General features: G+C 41.4%; 1 protein-coding gene across 2 annotated transcripts in view; it reads left to right on the top strand.

Moving 5' to 3' along the window:
* FBN2 (fibrillin 2) overlaps positions 1 to 17821 on the top strand; it is a 203465-nt gene that overhangs the window by 106143 nt on the left and 79501 nt on the right. For both annotated transcript variants that reach the window (XM_048503187.1, XM_048503188.1), the window contains 5 exons: positions 2385 to 2537; positions 5446 to 5499; positions 7530 to 7655; positions 11560 to 11685; positions 15064 to 15183. In XM_048503187.1, coding sequence (XP_048359144.1) covers positions 2385 to 2537; positions 5446 to 5499; positions 7530 to 7655; positions 11560 to 11685; positions 15064 to 15183 — 579 coding nt within the window. The remainder of the gene's footprint in view (positions 1 to 2384; positions 2538 to 5445; positions 5500 to 7529; positions 7656 to 11559; positions 11686 to 15063; positions 15184 to 17821) is intronic.

The raw sequence follows: 17821 nt of genomic DNA, 5'->3' as shown, positions 1-17821 counted from the left end.
CATTTACCTAAGGTTGTGTCTTTTAACCTGTGTCAGTACGTAGTCCTCCATGCATTTTTTCGACATCCCTCATCGGATGCAGAGAAGGCCTTGCACTGTTTAGGTGTACATAGAGCATTGTTGCTTTATTTTGAAAGAACAAGATCATTTAGAATGGATCAGAAATGTCCAAATAGGTTGTCAAGATGATTTGCAAGATTTATGCCATGGTCCAGACAGAGTGCCCCATTACTGTCTGTGGTCACTCCACAAGGGCCCAGGCATCTTTGGCTGCATTTACTGCACACCTGGACACCAGAAAGATCTGTCGGGCAGTGATATGGTCCAGTCTCCTGACATTTATCTGGCAGTATGCCATTGATGTGCATTCCAAAATCAATGTAGCTTTTGGGAGAGCAGAATTGCAGAGTCTGTTAACATGGTACTAAAGTGTTGTCTGTTCACCTGTTCATGATGGTATTTAGTGAGAGAGGCTTCATTCTCAGTTTCACCCCACCTCCAAGATGGTTTAGCTTTCTACTGTCCTGTGTGAGACTGCACATAAGACCATGAAAATGAAAAAATAGTGTTGCACTTGCTTGTAACTGTTGTTCATAGAGTGGACTACTGTGCAGGTACATATCCCTTTTTCCCTCCCCACTGTGAACTGTCCATTCGCCACTCGAAAACCTATTTGTATGGGCTGACTTACCTCTCTAAGGAATTTGGTCCACAGTGATGATTGGAGAATGGAGGGGATTGCTCCCCCTCCCTCGGCCCTTGTGACTGTTTCGGCACACAAAAAATCCCACCCTGGGCTTGAGGGGAATGGGGAGGGAGTACTCTGGAGATTTTGGAATGCAGAGAAAAGCTTGTCACTATTCTCTTCTGCAGGCCTCTGCTTGCTCAGTCCCCATGTGTGCCTGCACAGAAGACCACTGAATGAATACCAGGTGCAAGTGAGTGCCATGCTGTTTTTCATGCTCTGTGCAATTCTTCAGCTAGTTCAAAAGTTGTGTGATCATTGTCATAACTTTCCTAGAGATTCAACAGGAAGAATATTATTTTCTATTGAAAGTATTAGTTTTAGGACAGAAATTTGAACCCACAAAAATTGATTTCAATGGGCTTAGATGGATATAATTCTGAGATAGATCATCATTGATACAGGGCCATCCTGTGCACTCGTACTAGAATTACTCTGCATAGAATTTCACTGTTACTTGTGCAACATAATGATATAATTACTGTAGACATTCAGTAATGGGGATAAATCCTACGTAGCGCATAATGAAATTCTTATCTACTTTTGCCCATTTTAGCTGACTTTCAGTGTGCATCTACTTTAAACAAATTACCTTAAATTCTTCTTTGGCTTCTACAACTTTCTTGTTGGCTGTAGAGTATTATCTTATGAATGATTAAAGTGGTGTTATTCATAAGCTGGAGACAGTTGAAATATATTTATATATATATTATATGATGCGGCTGGCCTCCACGCGGGCCAGGACCTTTACGGCACTGGCCCCGGCCTGGTGGAACACCCTTCCTCCATCTGTCCGGGCCCTGCGGGACTTGGGTGAGTTCCGCAGGGCCTGTAAGACTGTGTTGTTTCACCGGGCCTTTGGAGTGTCTAGCTGCTGATTGGTGCCCCCCCCTTCATTGCTCTGCGCCTGGGGCGGTTCCATCAGGGTCCCCTCATATTGAGGGCCTCACCGCCCCCCCCCCATGGGGGTAGGTTTTAAATTGGGGTCGGACACCTCTTGTTGTGCTTTTAATTTATTCTGGTAGCATGTTACTATGTATTGTGGGTTCGCTGTTTTTATGAATTTTAAGTTATTCTGTGATGGAGCCTGTGTATTTATATTTTCGTGATTGCTCCTATTGATGTTTGGATATCCTTGTCCACCGCCCGGAGCCCTTCGGGGATCGGGCGGTATATAAATTTAAGAAATAAATAAATAAATAAAATAAATATGAGAACTGGCACATTTAATTGAACATTTTTGTTTGGGCTGTAGTAATGATGACAATTAGGTTAAATATTTAATTGAAGTGACCAAAACAAAATTACAAGTAAGAGCTTAAATCATATGTCAATATCTGAGTAATTCAGATATTATATTTTCCTTATATGAAATATATTGACAAAGTCATGAACTAGGTGATAACTAGTACAGAATATCCAGTTAGGTAATATACTTTCAAAATATATATGTAATATCACTTCTGGATGCCAAATTCCAAGTAGTATTGGAGATTATGGAAGCAAGCTCTTACATTAAAGATTAATTCATTTATTACATATACTAAGGATTTATGTGAGATTCTTTAGGGGGTAATGTTTTTTCATGCCATTTCCAGAGTAAGACAACTTTTCTGTTCTTCTTTCTGGATCTTCTTAGATACCCATATGCGCAGCACATGCTATGGTGGGATCAAAAAAGGAATATGTGTTCGCCCTTTTCCTGGAGCTGTGACAAAATCTGAATGTTGCTGTGCCAATTTAGATTATGGGTTTGGAGAACCCTGTCATCCATGTCCTGCCAAGAATTCAGGTAAATCTGCATTTTTTTTATTTCACAATTGGCATGCACCAAACCACCAAAGAGATCCCATATACTTTGTTTTTTTCAAATAATACTTTGGACAAATTTTTGTTGTAAAAACCTATATTACTGTGTAGGTGTTTCAATCTATCATTTTCCAATGCATATAAGAGTATGGGTTTCTGAGACCTCACATTTTTACATTTCAGACTTTAATTTAAATTGCATGGAACTATGCTTACCAGAGGAAAAGTAAGCTTTTAGAGAAGAATTCCAAAAGAGATTCATAAAGATGTACCTGAGTGCAAAAATACTATATTATAATAATCTTTAAAGGTGGCACACAAATTAGAATTGAGGATAAAATTTAGTTTTATGGTACTTATGGAATTAGGCCAAATATTAAATGGATTTTTCACTAAATAGTTGAATTAATATATTCTGCACTATGGCACTAGACTGTAGACTAAAAATCCATCCAGGCTGGGGCACCAGACTTACCTGCGGCAGGGAAAGAGTAGAGGGAATGATGGTCTCTGGTAGGAGGGAAAAAGGAAATAGTGGGAAAGTGGATAGCGAGGAAACTGAGGTGCTACTCCACAAGCCCTTGAGGGTTCCCTATCATGCACATAGGTCTGGCCCAGAGGCCGGCAAAACACAGCTTGGGCACAGTTGCCCTAGGGAAAAAGAGGAAAGCTTAACACAGATGGTCTTATAAAGGTAGGTTGGCTGTTGGTGGGAAGAAGATATGTTTGCCAATTTTAGACTGGGAAATTCCTAGAGATTTGGCAAGTTGAACCTGGTGAGGGTGGGGTTTGAGGAAGTTCTCTAGGAGAAATAGGTGAGGGCACTAGGTGGGGGCTGGAGATTACCTGAATTACAACTGCTCTGCAGATGTAAGAGGTCAGTTCCCCTGGAGGCAATGGCTGCTGTGGAGGGTGAACTCTGTGGCATTATAACCTGCTGAGGTTACTTCCCTCCCTAAATCTCTCAGGACTCTGCCCCCAAATCTCCAGGGATTTCCCAACCTGAAGCTGGCAACCCTAGGCTGAACAGATCAGCATAATTGTGTGATCCACTGTAATTGCACAGGACCTCCAGATCCCACCAGGAAAGTAGCAACTCCAGAAAGAAAGAAGGAAAAGGCGAGATGCTACGTAAGCTTTCAGGAAAGAGAAAGCGGAAATAGTGGGGGAAGGGGAAATGAGATGCCTTCCAGGGTGCCTGGGAGGATAGGGAGAATTCTCCCCATCCCCGTAGGCACTCTCCCATTTGCAAAACAGGACCCAGGCTTTGTAAAGGGGGGGGGGGAGCCACAGGGTGCCTGTTCTCCCCATCTCCATTGACACACACTCACAAATATTTGCATACCAGGATCTTGGCTTTGCAAAAAGTGGGGAGGGAGCCGGCAGGGTGCCTGTGAAGCTAGAGAGAGTTCTTCATAGGCACTCCACCTTTTTTCATCTGTTCTCCCCCTTTTTCTGTGTCTTTCACTCTCCATCTTGCCACCCCTTTTCTTAATCTTCTCTTTTTGCCCTGCTACCCCAGCTCTCACTCAATCTTTTTACCTAGAGTCCCCAATGCTGTTTTTGCCCTCTACCCCAGCTCTTTCTTAATGTTCTGCCCTCTACTCTTTCTCTCTCTTTCAGTCCTCCTACCCCAGCTCTTTTTTCTACCCATTTATTCCAGCTTTCTTTCTTTCTTTCTTTCTTTCTTTCTTTCTTTCTTTCTTTCTTTCTTTCTTTCTTTCTTTCTTTCTTTCTTTCTTTCTTTCTTTCTTTCTTTCTTTCTTTCTTTCTTTCTTTCTTTCTTTCTTTCTTTCTTTCTTTCTTTCTTTCTTTCTTTCTTTCTCTCTCCCTACCCCAACTCTCTCTTATCTATCTTTCTGCCATCCTATATCTTTTATCTCTTTATCTCTCTGCCTCTCCTTGGCTGCTGGTTGCTCTTCAGACCTTCACCTATAGCCCATCAGAAGGTGAGGAATCTGTCGGCAAAGTGAAGGATTGTGAAAGTTGTAGTCCAGTTGGCCCCTCTTTGTTTTGGAAAGGTTGCTCCTTCTCTTTTTTTTTTTTGGTTCATCATCTGGACCACACTGCCCAATTATATATACAGATATTTCTATTCCTCTTGTTCAGACTCTTGTTCAAGGCAGCTTACAATTATATTTGAATTTCTGATTTTGGTAGAGTACTTATTCTAACTTAGGAGTAACATGCCAACATTTAGATAACAATTAACAGGTCTTTGTTATGAATTATTTCATCTGAAAATTGTTTGTTTATAAAGGTATATGAGATTCTTATTGTGCAATCCAAAGAAGAGGGCAAACTGACAATTGGAAGGGATGTAGGGCTGTGCCAACACAAATACCACTCTGCTGGCATAATAGGTGAATATGCCAATGGCAGGGCACTGCATAGCTTGACAGTGCTGAAACTCAGAAGCTCCCATTGTGCTGGGGCTGCTTTGGCATGCCAGTGCAAGTGAGGATGGTCCAGATGCATTCCTGGGGACAAAGTGACTTTAGTTGACTTCCAGCGGGCTTGCAACTTGGGAACACTATCTGTACCAGCAGCTTACTTACACCACTGAAAAGTGTGGTGTAACTTAGTCTTCTGTATGGAGTTTTTTAGGTGGCTGAGAGTTTCTCTATTTCCCCCCCTTTGTGCACCATCTGAAACCCTTTTGTAGGCGTCACAGGTGTGCTGCCATGGGGCCATCCCCAGATGCTGCTCTACCTCCCCTCTCATTTGGATTGGGCTACCAGATGTTGATGAAGAAGCAGTTGAACTAATGGAACCTTCAAAAGAGATTAAATTAGTACAGTACATTACATTATTGGCAAGGGTTGAAAAACATTGAATTTCACAATGTCTCTTGTTTCTTTTATGGATCAACTTACTTTCTGTGTGAAAAGCTGAGTTCCATGGTCTGTGTAGCAGTGGAGTGGGGATTACTGTTGACGGAAGAGGTAAAGTTTCATGATATTTTGTAGATACTCCTGCAAAAATAAAGCAAATGATAATTAGTTAATCTTGTGTATGTAGTGACCTCAGAGTTCTTTTTTCAACTTACCAACACATTTTTATTTTTGATACCATATTTTGAAAATGAAACAGATACTGAGAAACAGATCCTGAGGAGCAATCAGATTCCACTCCTATATTGCTATGTCAAAACTCATTTTTATTTCATTATTTTAATGTGCTGTGTTAATATTTTAATAAAACAAAACAAAATTTGATGTCCTATCAAAAGTTTCCATGGTTGAAATCGACCAGCTGTTGAGGGCTTCTGGGCTGTGTGTCTGTTTTCTGCTCCTAACATTTCTCCTTCATCTATGGCTAGCATCTTCAGAGACATATCATGGTGAGATGTTTCTCTCCATGGCAAGACCAGGAAGATCCACAAAACTAAAATGTATTTATTGTATTTATTAAAATATGTATAGATAACTGCAAAATTATTTATTTTTATTCTCTAAAATTGTATACCTTATCAGTGATCTTCAATCCTTGGGTCAGGACCTTGGGTCACTGAGTCCTATCTGCTGGGTTGTGAGCTGCTAGAGCAGTGGTGGCAAACCTTTGGCACTCCAGATGTTATGGACTACAATTCCCATCAGCCCCTGCCAGCATGGCCAATTGGCAGGGACAGGGGCCAATTGGCAGGTGGCAGGGGCTGATGGGAATTGTAGTCCATAACATCTGGAGTGCCAAAGGTTTGCCACCACGGCCCTAGAGCTACCATTTTTGTTGCTTTTTGGAAGAATTTGCTGTTAGTGCAGAGAGAATGTGCCATGACTTCTGCCTCGTCTTGAACACTTGCTGAGGAGATCAGTCAGTGAAGTCATCAGTAGCAGAGAGAAACCTCTCATGGTTTGATTCTTCATTTGCACCTCACTTTGATGTACATGCTGTTTCTATCTTGTGTGTATTGTCTTTGGCCTTTTAAAAAACAAATTTTATTGTCATCTTCAATGTAACTTATTAACTGGTAGGTTTCCCCTCATTTGTAATACATTCACATCCTTTACCATCGTCATCATATTTAATTCTGAATCAGGCACTAGAGTGTGGATCAAAAATCCATACAATGGGGACAGGTGCAGACATACAGGGATTTTTCTAAAGGTGTGAAGAAAGACTTGGGTTTGTAGAAAAATCTGAAATCAAAGCAAACATTCTGAGATCTCTGGCCATTTTGCTGAGCATTCCAGGTCTTGGTTTCAGTGAGACAAAATTTGGAGGAGAGACTAAAAAAGCTGAAAGAAAGGAGCAGGTAAAGGAGAGAGAATAAGAAAAAGATGAAGTGGGGAGAAAGTTTAGTGGGTGGGAGAGAAAGAACTGAGATAGGCTGCCAGGGAAAGGAAAAGTTGAAGACTGGAGGATCGACTATAGACAGAGGTGGGATCCAGGTTCTCACAGGTTCCCAAGAGTAGGTTACTAATTATTTGTGTGTGCCGAGAGGGGATTACTAATTGGTGATTTTGCCACGTGATTTTTGCCTTAGTTATGCCCTTCTCTCAGCAGTAGCGCGCAGAACTTAAAGCAGTCTAGCAGGAGGTGCACTGGCGTGCGTGGCAACCTGCACCTGTGTGCATTCGTTTCCCACCCAAGGACCGGCGCAGCAGCTGTGTCCTTGCCACAGCCCCGCCCAGGAATGCCCCGCCCCTGGAATACTCAGCCACACCCCCATCGTGCCCCACCCAGCCCCATTGGTGCTACACCACAGTTTGAATCCCACCACCATGGGAACCTGTTACTAAAATTTTTGGATTCCACCACTGACTATAGATACATTGGTTGATGGATGGAAGATAAGGAAGCAAGGAAAAAGGAGCAACCATAGAAGGTGCTGGTCAAAGGAAAGAGGAAATAGCATGGGGAAGAGGGTAGAGTATAGCAGGAAAATGAGATTCCCCTGCAAATCTTCATGGATCTTTTGTGTTTTTTTTCAGATTATAATAGCCTGTATTAATAAGCTTAATAATTGTTACAGATATTAATGAGTGTGCCTTAGATCCTGATATTTGCTCCAATGGAATTTGTGAAAACCTTCGTGGCAGCTATCGTTGTAATTGTAACAGTGGGTATGAATCAGATGGCTCAGGAAGAAATTGTATTGGTGAGTTATTTAAAACTATGCTCATATGGAGAACAATGATAATTACTTCTATGGCAGCAGTCTATGACTTTGAGTGTATGAAAAAGAATGAACTTCTTGTTATATGACCACAGATTACAACTAAATTACCACTGAATTTTCATGTATTTAATTATACATGTACCAACTGCAACTTGACAAACTGGTCCTTAATGAACACAGATTTCCATTTGTTTCAGGAATGGGTTGGATCTAACACTCTATATTACTTTCTGATTGTACTTGTATGGTATTATTTTACTGTGTTGTGTGTTTACTGATATTATAGGTATTTATTAAGGGATTATTATATTATTATTATATAATAATATATAATATAATAATATAATATAATATAAAAACTGTATATATTTATATAATGGAAACAATTTATTTTTAATATTTTTAATATCACTTAATATATAATCTGTTGCCAATCACTACTTTAGTGATTACTGCAATACGTCACACTTCCTCCAGAGAGACAAAGGCCCAACGGGAGGAAGCGTGTTGCAGGGGTGGATGTTTGATAGCTGTTGTTGGCCTAGGCATGCCCCACTCGTGCACATACCAGCCCTTTGGTCAAAAATCCTGTCAGAAAAACTAGTAAGCTGCCACCAGATCTGAGGTAATCATGGAACTTTGAGAGGCTTTTAACAGTTAAAACCAAACTAGATTTTATTTTGCAAGCTTTCTTCTAAGGTTGTTGTAACAGAGAGATACTGAAGCATTTCTGGTTCCTTGAGGCAGATATTTACTTAGATGTTACAGATCAAAATGCAGATATTTCACTTAAATGTGGCTGTTCCAGTTACAAGATATAGTTTCACACATGCACAGGTGTCTCTGTTTAGGATAAACCTTTTCAACATGGTCCTTAACACACTCCTAGAATACCCACCCTTAACTCCAAAGGGTCTTACACTGACTTGGGACAGAGCAAGCTCTGGGGCTTCACTAAACCCACACTTAATTCTGCCAGTTAAGCTAAATACACCCTCATTAATTCTCTCCACTCCAGTATCTAGGTGTGGTCTCCTCATGAGACAATAGCCAAGTCCTCTGTGTGGTCTTAGGAGAGCCTGTGAAATAAACTTCCCTCTTGTTTTCCACCACCACCAGGCCTTCTAGCTTCTGATGAAAACAAGGCTCTTTCCTCTCAGTCTTTGATATCTCTTAGAGAACACTGCCCCCTAGCAGTTCTCCCTTTGTCTCTGGCTCTCAGCCTCTAGACAAGATCTCCAACTGACTGAATCTGAGGACTGACACAATCTGTGTGTCACACAAGCTCACAAGCTGCTTTCAAATCTTTCAATCTCTGCAAATCTCCTCTGACAGGCTTTCTCTGCTTTTATATAAGTGACCACACCCTCTCTGTGGCTGCTGTCTACTGCATTTCAGATTAGATTAGATTTGTTTGAATAAAAACACACAATTAACAGACTTTTAAAAATGTTATTATCACTGATAATTCTGCATATTTTTGTAGAAGCTCTTTAAAATATAGTTTCAAAGCAAGTTACAAATTATAAAAAGTAAAATTTAAATTATTTTATAAATTAATAAACAGCACTTAATTTATCATGCGCCAATTAACAGTACCAGAAGCAGCTTATTACATTTGTTGTAAAACAGATCAGAAGTTAAAGTGAAGAAAAGTAGTAGGTGGCAGGAAAGACATTCATAAGACAGCATTCAAAGAATCTTGATTTGGGTTCTGCTTTTGGGGCTGGAAATAGCCCAATATAGGTGGTTAGAGTGCAAACTTTGAGCCCTTCAAAGGCTGATCCCTCTGTCTAACATGGAATGGTAGTAGTAGTACATGGAATTAGCCAGTACTGTCTCACTCAGTGTCCTAATGTTTAGAAAAGGAGTGGAAAGGAAAGCCTGGAGTGGAAACAGACTTTGGTGGGAAGAAATTAATGGCACAGTTTGGCATTGCAAGGTTTATCTGTAATCTGCTCCAGGTTTTCTCTCCCACCCACCATCTTTAATCTAAGCTGGTGTGAAGGCAGTGTATCACAAGGGTAAAACACCCACTTCCCTTATACCCAAAGGCAAAAAAGTGTTCCCTAATTCCCTAATTATTCTGATATATAACCATTGGGGGGTAGTTGTCCCACACTGTACCTCTTCAGGGGAAGCTTTTTCAAAGTTTAATAAATGAACAGTAGAATTTTATTAAACACTTTAGAGAAATAGGATAAGAGGTATATTGACAGTGGTGTGATTCTAAAAATTCAGCAACTGGTGTGGCCCCCCTCCAGCCACCCCTCCCGGTCACACGCTTCCCCTGCCACACCCCACTTACCTTAGCCAGCAGAGGAATGTGATGGCTGTCCTGGGTAGCCTGGCAAGACCCAGCTGAGGGGTGGCCAGAGAGCCTGCTGTGGGCTGCACTTGACCCGGGCGGGCCAGGCTGCTCCGCGCACACCCGACCGTTGTTCAAGTTGCCTCCTGCACTTCCAAGTGCCTGGAGGCAGCCTGAATGAAAGCTGGGAGGCCAGCGCTCACATCCGGCCTCTGTTCAAGCTGCTTCCTGTTCTTCCCAGGGCTTGGGAAGTGCAGGAGGCAGCCTGAACAAAAGTGGGAGGGATGGAGCTTGGGCAAGTACAGCGATGGCAGGCCAAACTAGGAGTCGACCAGGCACCACACCCTGCCAGTGGTGGGATTACAACCGGTTTACTGAACTAGACGAAAGATTAGCTACTGATTCTGCCAAACTGGTGTGAACCAGCTGAATCCCACCACTGGATATTGATAATAAGGAATGAAGCAGTTCTATATACAAAATATGAAGTTGTTTTCAAAATTCAGCACAGATGGTTTTGGCTGATTGTTAAGGTTTCAGTTGGTTGCAGCATTCTTAATCTTTTAAAATATGATACACTTTCAAGGTGTTTCACAGATTTTAACCCAAGCTAGCACTCAGAAGTTCATGTGATAACTCTGATGCCTGAAATCTATACAGAAAGGAGTATTCTCCCAACTCACTTTCCCTTCAGACTTCCCAAACTTTAGGATCACTTCACAGCATTTGAAGTAAATCCTTCTAAAGAACTAGGTGTGGGAATTCTTCTCCCACATGCAGTGTGAATTCCTTTTTCTGGCTAGAGAATGGCCCCTCTCTGATACAAACTCTTCCCTTGGTTCTATCTACTCTTTCCAGAAGATGAACTAGTTGTGCTCTTAGAACCTGTAGGAATTCTTCTCTCCCTAGAAGATCATTCCCCTTCTTAGCTAGAGTAGGGTAGGGTCTTTCCCAATCTTCTTGCCAATATCACAGGTCTTTCACAGACACTAAACACATCTGTTCTTTCTGGAACTCCCTCTAATCCTGTCAAGCTTGCCTTCTTCTTTAACTCCATCCACTTCCACCCTGTCACTCAACAGCCTGTGAGATATTAACACTTCAGATTAAGGCCTTTTTGCCTCTGCCTGCTCCATAGGTCCATCACAGCTGGGAAGCACAGTGAGGAGTGATAAGGCAGGGCTGGCAGTTTCAATTGACTTTCAGGGTTCTTAAGAAGTGGGTGCCAGCTCCAGGTTTGAGACCCAGAGAGAAATTGCAGGTGCAACAAGGAATTATCAGTGTGCCCTTGAAGTCCTCAATTTGTCTAGGCCTGTTTTACCTTCTAATCCTATCCTTCCCTTTCATTATTTTATTTATTAGCAATTTGAAATCAAACAATATGTCTACAAAATAACAGTATGGCCCGTTTCCATTTAGTGAGCTTATAATTTTGTGAGAACTGTGGTGATTCTACAATAATCCTTGCCAAAGCTATAATTGGAAACTGAGGAGCTGTGTTTGTATTACTGTGTCAGTATGGTTGCCCATTGGGAAGTACTATAATAATACTAATGAGTTTTATTTCCTCTTCAGACGTTGATGAATGTTCTATGAACAGATTACTTTGTGACAATGGCCTGTGTCGAAATACACCTGGAAGCTACAGCTGCACATGCCCAAAAGGTTATATATTTAGCAGTGAGACTGACACATGTGAAGGTAAGCGTTCTTTTGCCTTTGGCTAATCTAGGCAGGTCCAACATTGTGGGTTCCTATTCTTGGATGCATGTGAAAGCCCATACGCTGGCAGAGAGCTCACCCTCAACAGTCAATTCTAGGTTGATCTCCCATTTCCCAGTGTTACAACCAGAGGTGTTCCTCCCATTGGGCAAAGTGGGCAGTTGCCCTGGGCACAGCCCTGTGGGGGGCGCAGGTTTGTTTGTGGGATTTTTTGTATTTTCAGTGTTTTCCACTTTTGGCCTGCAGAGGGCGCAGTTTTTAGGCTAGCAGCACCAAAATTTCAGGGATGTTTTGGGAGACTCTTCTGATGCTATCACCCAGGTTTGGTGAGGTTTGGTTCAGGGAGTTTAAAGTTATGGACTCCCAAAGGGGGTGCCCCATCCCCCATTGTTTCCAATGGGAGCTAATAGGAGATGAGGCTACACCTTTGAGGGTCGATAACTTTGGACCCCCTGAACCAAATTTCACCAAACCTGGCAGGTATCATCAGGAGAATCTTTTACTGATACCACCCAGGTTTTGTGAAGTTTGGTCCAGGGGGTCCAAAGCTATGGACTCCCAAAGGGGGTTCCCCATCATCCATTGTTTCCAATGGGATCTAACAGAAGATGGGGGCTACCCCTTTGAGGGTCCATAACTTTGGACCCTCTGAACCAAACTTCACCAAACCTGGGTGGTATCATTAGGGGAGTCTTCCTAAAGATACTCCTGAGAAGTTTGGTGGATGCTAAGCTTAACAGGTGCACCCTCTGACAGCAGGCACCTCCCAAATTTCCCCAGATTTTCCTTTTAAATCCCCGCCTGTCACCAGACATGGATTTAAAGGGGAGAATCTGAGGTCCCCAGCTTCTCTAAACATTGAAAGTGATGCTGTTTCCAGGGTGGGGGAGGAATCAACCCCAGGAAATAGCATCACTTCTCCAATGTTGTTTAAACTGGGAAACCCCAGATTCTCCCTTTATAAGGTGCATTTTAAAAGGAGAATTCTGGGCTCCCTAGTTTAAACTTACACACTCATTGAAAAATGATGCTTGTTTGGGGGGGTTGGATTCCAGCATCACTTGTTTAAACTAGGGAGCCCAGATTCTCCTTTGAAACATTGAAAGTGATGCTGTTTCCCCCAATTGGGGGTACTGGATACAACACCATAAAATGTTTTCATAGCAGTAATAAAACATTTTGAAAGCATTTTGAAAATGTTTTCAAAAAATTATTTCTGTTGTGTGGCATGGCTTATTGCTGTGCTCAGATTTGTGAGTTGGGGCATGTTTTATAATGTGATGGTGACATTGAAAAACCTGGTGTAAAAAAATCATTGCTTGGTCACAGTAGGGGAGGGTGGCTGCCCATGGGCGTAGCTACAAGGGGGGGTGCGCGTTGAATTGGGCACGTGCCTGGGGGGGCATCAAACTCAGGTTTTGCCCAGGGCTCCAGTTTGCCTAGTTACGCCACTGGTTACAACAGTGCAGGAAACAAAGCTCAAAAGAATTGCACTCTGCCAATTATGTCAGAAGAATCTGCAACTTTGCATGGATTTCTTTGTTGCCCCTTTTAGGCCTGTTACCTAATGGTGCTAAAAGAAGTGCATCAGAGTGTTTTCTTTATCACAGCTGCAAATTGCAAGGATGGAATGGGGAGAGACACTCATATACAGACATTGGTCTTACTGTCAGGGAACTTATTGTCACTGTTTTCACTGTCTTTACTCCCCACTCTCAATATTTTTAACAGATCATACTTTAAGCTAGAAGTACTGCATTTGGTTAGAATGATCTACCAGACTTATTATAAAATGGAATTCTTAAGCCAAAATATATCTGTAGCTAAGAATTCTGGTTGGTGGTCCTTCTGTTAATTAGGGTTAATAGGATGGCTAGCATTTTGCTCATGCTAAAGTGAGGTTTATGAACTACATTTCTGCATGAAGTTTGAATGCAATCTTAAAGTAGGCATGATACTATAAAATTATGCGCCAAAACGTTGGTCTAAATCAGCTTCTAGGCTGATCTGGTAATGTCTGAAAAATATTTCTGTATTGATCAATAATTGCCTGCTGAGTTTCTTCTGCCTATGTAGTTCTCACAATATCTCTTGAATTGCCCTGGAGATTTGAATAGTTCAACTTTGCTTATCATACAGCAAGTGTTGTTAACCATCATAAAATCAGCCTACAAAGCATATTCAATCTATTTACTAAATATTGTTCAATTATGGTGCTGTTGTTTGAATTGCATAATAAGGAAATACAAAATGCCGTCAACTCATAGCTGATTTATGATGACCCCATAGTATTTTCAGGACCAGAGACATTCAGAGCTAGATATAGTTAGATACAGTTACAAATTCGATACAGTTACAAAGCAGTTACTTAGAATAAATGGGGCAATTTACTTTCATCCTTTTCCCATTAATTATTATATACGTGTGTATGTTTATCAGTTGATTGAACACTTTTTGTCGACTTAGCCAGCTCTTGTGTTTAATTTTTCACTATTTAAAAATTGTATGTGTTCATATCAGTTCTTATTTCTTTCATTGGTAATATAATTTATGCACTGCATTCCTGAGCCTCAATAGGAACTCTCTGTTTGGATTAGTATTTCTGATGTGATTTAAGTCTCATGTCAGAATTTAAAATAATGAATTGCAGAGGTATCATTAGTGATGCAAAACTGGTCTTTAAATAATTATTCTTTTGAGCAAGAATATTCCATTTTTAAAGCTATTTTTCTTTCATGAAAGATTGATATAGTCCAATGGTGTCTATACCTTCAGATGAAACTGCTGCAAAAACCACATGTAAAGAGCAAAGGAGAGCATTTGGAGGTACAAGCAAAATAAGACAAAACAGAGTATGGACTAGATGAAAGTACTGTGCACAGCTTTAGTTATAGTTTAAATTTTTGAGTAGTTAAGTTCAGTTTCTGACAGCGTTTTCTTAATTTTCTCAAAGTATTATGGAGTTACAAATGACAGAAACAATACAATCTTTCTTTGGACACAGCATGTTGTGGCTTAGTATGTATTGCTTTCCATTCAAATGGGTTCTGATTTCTCACAAGACAATTATAATTGAATCTGGAAAAATGTTTAGTCCAAGTTCTTGGAAATACCTAGTTTATGAGAAGCAGCCAATTAATTAGCACTTATAAAACTATGCAAGCCATTTTGAGTTCAAGCAAACTGCCTGTCCTACATTCTTTGAATTACAGACATTTAGGTTAACTCTTTTTTAAAAAAATGAACACATTTTCCAGACATTCTGGCATAAAGTGCTTCATGGCAGGATTTAGACATCATAATATTTTCCAGAAACACATGGCAAGTCTAACGGTGTCTTTCCCTTCTGGATTATAGATATAAATGAATGTGAAAGCAACCCTTGTGTCAATAGTGCCTGCAGGAATAATCTTGGTTCTTTCATATGTGAATGTTCATCTGGCAGCAAACTAGATACCACAGGCTTGATCTGTGTTGGTAAGTCTATTGCTGTTCCATTTTTTAAAAAATATGTGAATACAGTTGATTATTATTGTTAGTTAAATGAACAAGGAATTTTATAAAGGTAGGTATTACTCCGTGCTGGTACAAAACTAAGTGCTACTCCCTACAAGGAACATGTGGCTTAGTGACAAGATTGATCAGATCCAGACGGGTCTGATTTTCCCCCCTAAAAGAGTAGTATCAAACTACAGAAAATGTTTTCAAGGATAGTATTTCATGTAGTATTTGTGCTGGATCTGATGAACTCTGAAAATCATGAAAAAAATAGGTTTGAATTTTTGACTATGGTTACATTTTTAAAGAATCTAGGAATGCCATTAGGTCTATCAAGATATATGACACAAAGAACAGAATCACCCTAGCATTATTTTATGGGGGGGGGGGGGAACAAAATCCAAAGTTGTAATTTAATTCAAAGTGTGTTTCCAAAAAAATGCATAGTATAGCCCATTTTAATTGGCCAATTTCTTGGTTTAACTTAACGGACCCTAAAAAATAATAGATTCAGGATAGAAAAAGAACATTTTCACATAATATATACAAATGTCTGGAATTCATGGTCATAGACTGTAGTGATCACCACTGTCATATGTAGCTTTAAAGGAAGAGTAGAGGATAGCAACAAACGCTGTTGGCTATTTATTTGTTTATTTAGTTATAATCATAGAATAATGGAGCTGGAAGGGTCCATACTGGTAATCTAGTCCAGCCCTTTGCTCAATGCAGGATCAGCCTACAGCATCCTTGATAAGTGTTCGTCCAGCTGCTGCTTGAAGACTGCCAGAGAGAAGGAGCACATGATCTAAGGCAGATGATTCCACTGCAAAAATATTGTTACTGTAAAAAAAATCATAATGTCTAGCTGGTACTTTCTGTCTGAAATTTATACCCATTATCTCAAGTCCTGTCTTCTGTGGACAACAAGAACTGCTCCATGCACTCCTCTAAGTAACAGCCTTTTATATACTTAAAGAGAGCAATCATGCCCCCCTCAACCTTCTCTTTTCCTGTCTAGACATTGCTAAGTCCCTTAGCCTTTCCTTGTAGAGCTTGGTTGCAAGGGCCCTGATCATGCTTATCACTCTCCTCTGTACTGTAGCCAACCTAAGACCTGTAGCAGTGCAGAGGGTGAGAGGATGGCCTTTCTCCCGGAATGCTACCCTGTCAGACTTAGCAGGCCAGTGCCCTGAAAGGAGTCTGTTTGAATTCAGAAACTCCATATTGGGACTGTATTTAACCTTGTGGGCAAGAATGCCTCAAGGATTCCCCCCCACACCCAGAACTTAATGCCACACCCCATTGAAAACCTCCCTCTGTTCAGATAAAATGCCATTGACAAGTGCCGTTCTCCAACCAGTTCCCTATACACCTAACTATCCTAGAGTCCAATCCAAAGTCTTCCAGCTTACCTATTAGGACATCATGGGGAATCCTGTCTGAAGCTTTACTGAAATCCAGGTACATTGTGTTCCCTCAATCCAACAAGCTTGTCACTCAATCACAGAAGGAAATGAGTTTGATCTGGCAGAAGCTTTTCGGGACAAATCCATTCTAGTTTGTCCAGATCACCAAGTTGTCTCCTAGAGCAGCGCTGGAAGGAAAGATGAGTGGAGGGGCCGAACTAGAGGTGGCTCCGTGCGTGAGGGTGCCATTTTTGTGTCCCCTCCACTCACCTCTCCTTCCAGCACTGCTCTGGAGGGCTGAAGGGACACACCCATGCTGCCCTTTGACCCCAGGAGGTCAGAGGGTAGTGTGGCCGTGTCCCTCCAGAGCAGCTGCAATCCCCCCTCTGCCCCACGGAGCAGGTAGCTGCTTGCTCTGTCGGGCAGAAGGGGTTTCTCTGCCCAGCTCCTCCACCTCCCAACGCTGGAAGGAAAGGTGAGTGCAGGGTCTGAACCGGCTCACCTCTCCGGCTCAGTAGACCTTCAGGGTCGTGGAAAACAGGTCCAAATGGTTCTTTGGGTGGTAAAGGTTACTGACCCCTGCTCTAGATGCTCACAAACTGACTCGTTTAAAATCTGCTCCAATATCTTCCCTGGGACAGAGATCAGACTGGCTGGCCTGTACTTTCTGGGTCATCCCTCCTCCCTTTTTTGAAGATTGTGATAACATTTGTTGGCTTCCAGTCTTGTGGCAAGAGAACTGGGAGATAAATAATACTGACTTAGATGGCCAAGGGTCTGATTCAGTCTAAGTCAGCTTCATGTGTTCATGAAGATCCATTCCTAGCACCTGAAGTAAAATCTAATCCATGAAAGGTTATGCTGAAATGAAATGTTGTTAATCTTGAAAATGCCACTAGATTCCTGAGTATTTTTTGTCACAGCGCTCTAATATAGCTTTCTCTCTGGAATTACAACTCTTACCCCTTGGATCCCTCTCATCTCCTTCTTGTCTATTACTTTAAATGTTGTTGTGTCAGTATCAGACACCAGAAACCTTGGAAAATGTATTCATGTGATTCCTATGAATGTATACTACTAAAACAGGATTCTAGTCAACATAGTGCAGTGATGGCGAACCTATGGCACGGGTGCCAGAGGTGGCACTCGGAGCCCTCTCTGTGGGCACGCGCACACAGAGTTCATCATGTGGGCAGGCGGAAAATCAC

This window comes from Sphaerodactylus townsendi, linkage group LG07, assembly GCF_021028975.2.
Source record: "Sphaerodactylus townsendi isolate TG3544 linkage group LG07, MPM_Stown_v2.3, whole genome shotgun sequence".
Taxonomy (NCBI): Eukaryota; Metazoa; Chordata; class Lepidosauria; order Squamata; family Sphaerodactylidae; genus Sphaerodactylus; species Sphaerodactylus townsendi.
This window is presented reverse-complemented; position numbering and strand designations above follow the sequence as displayed.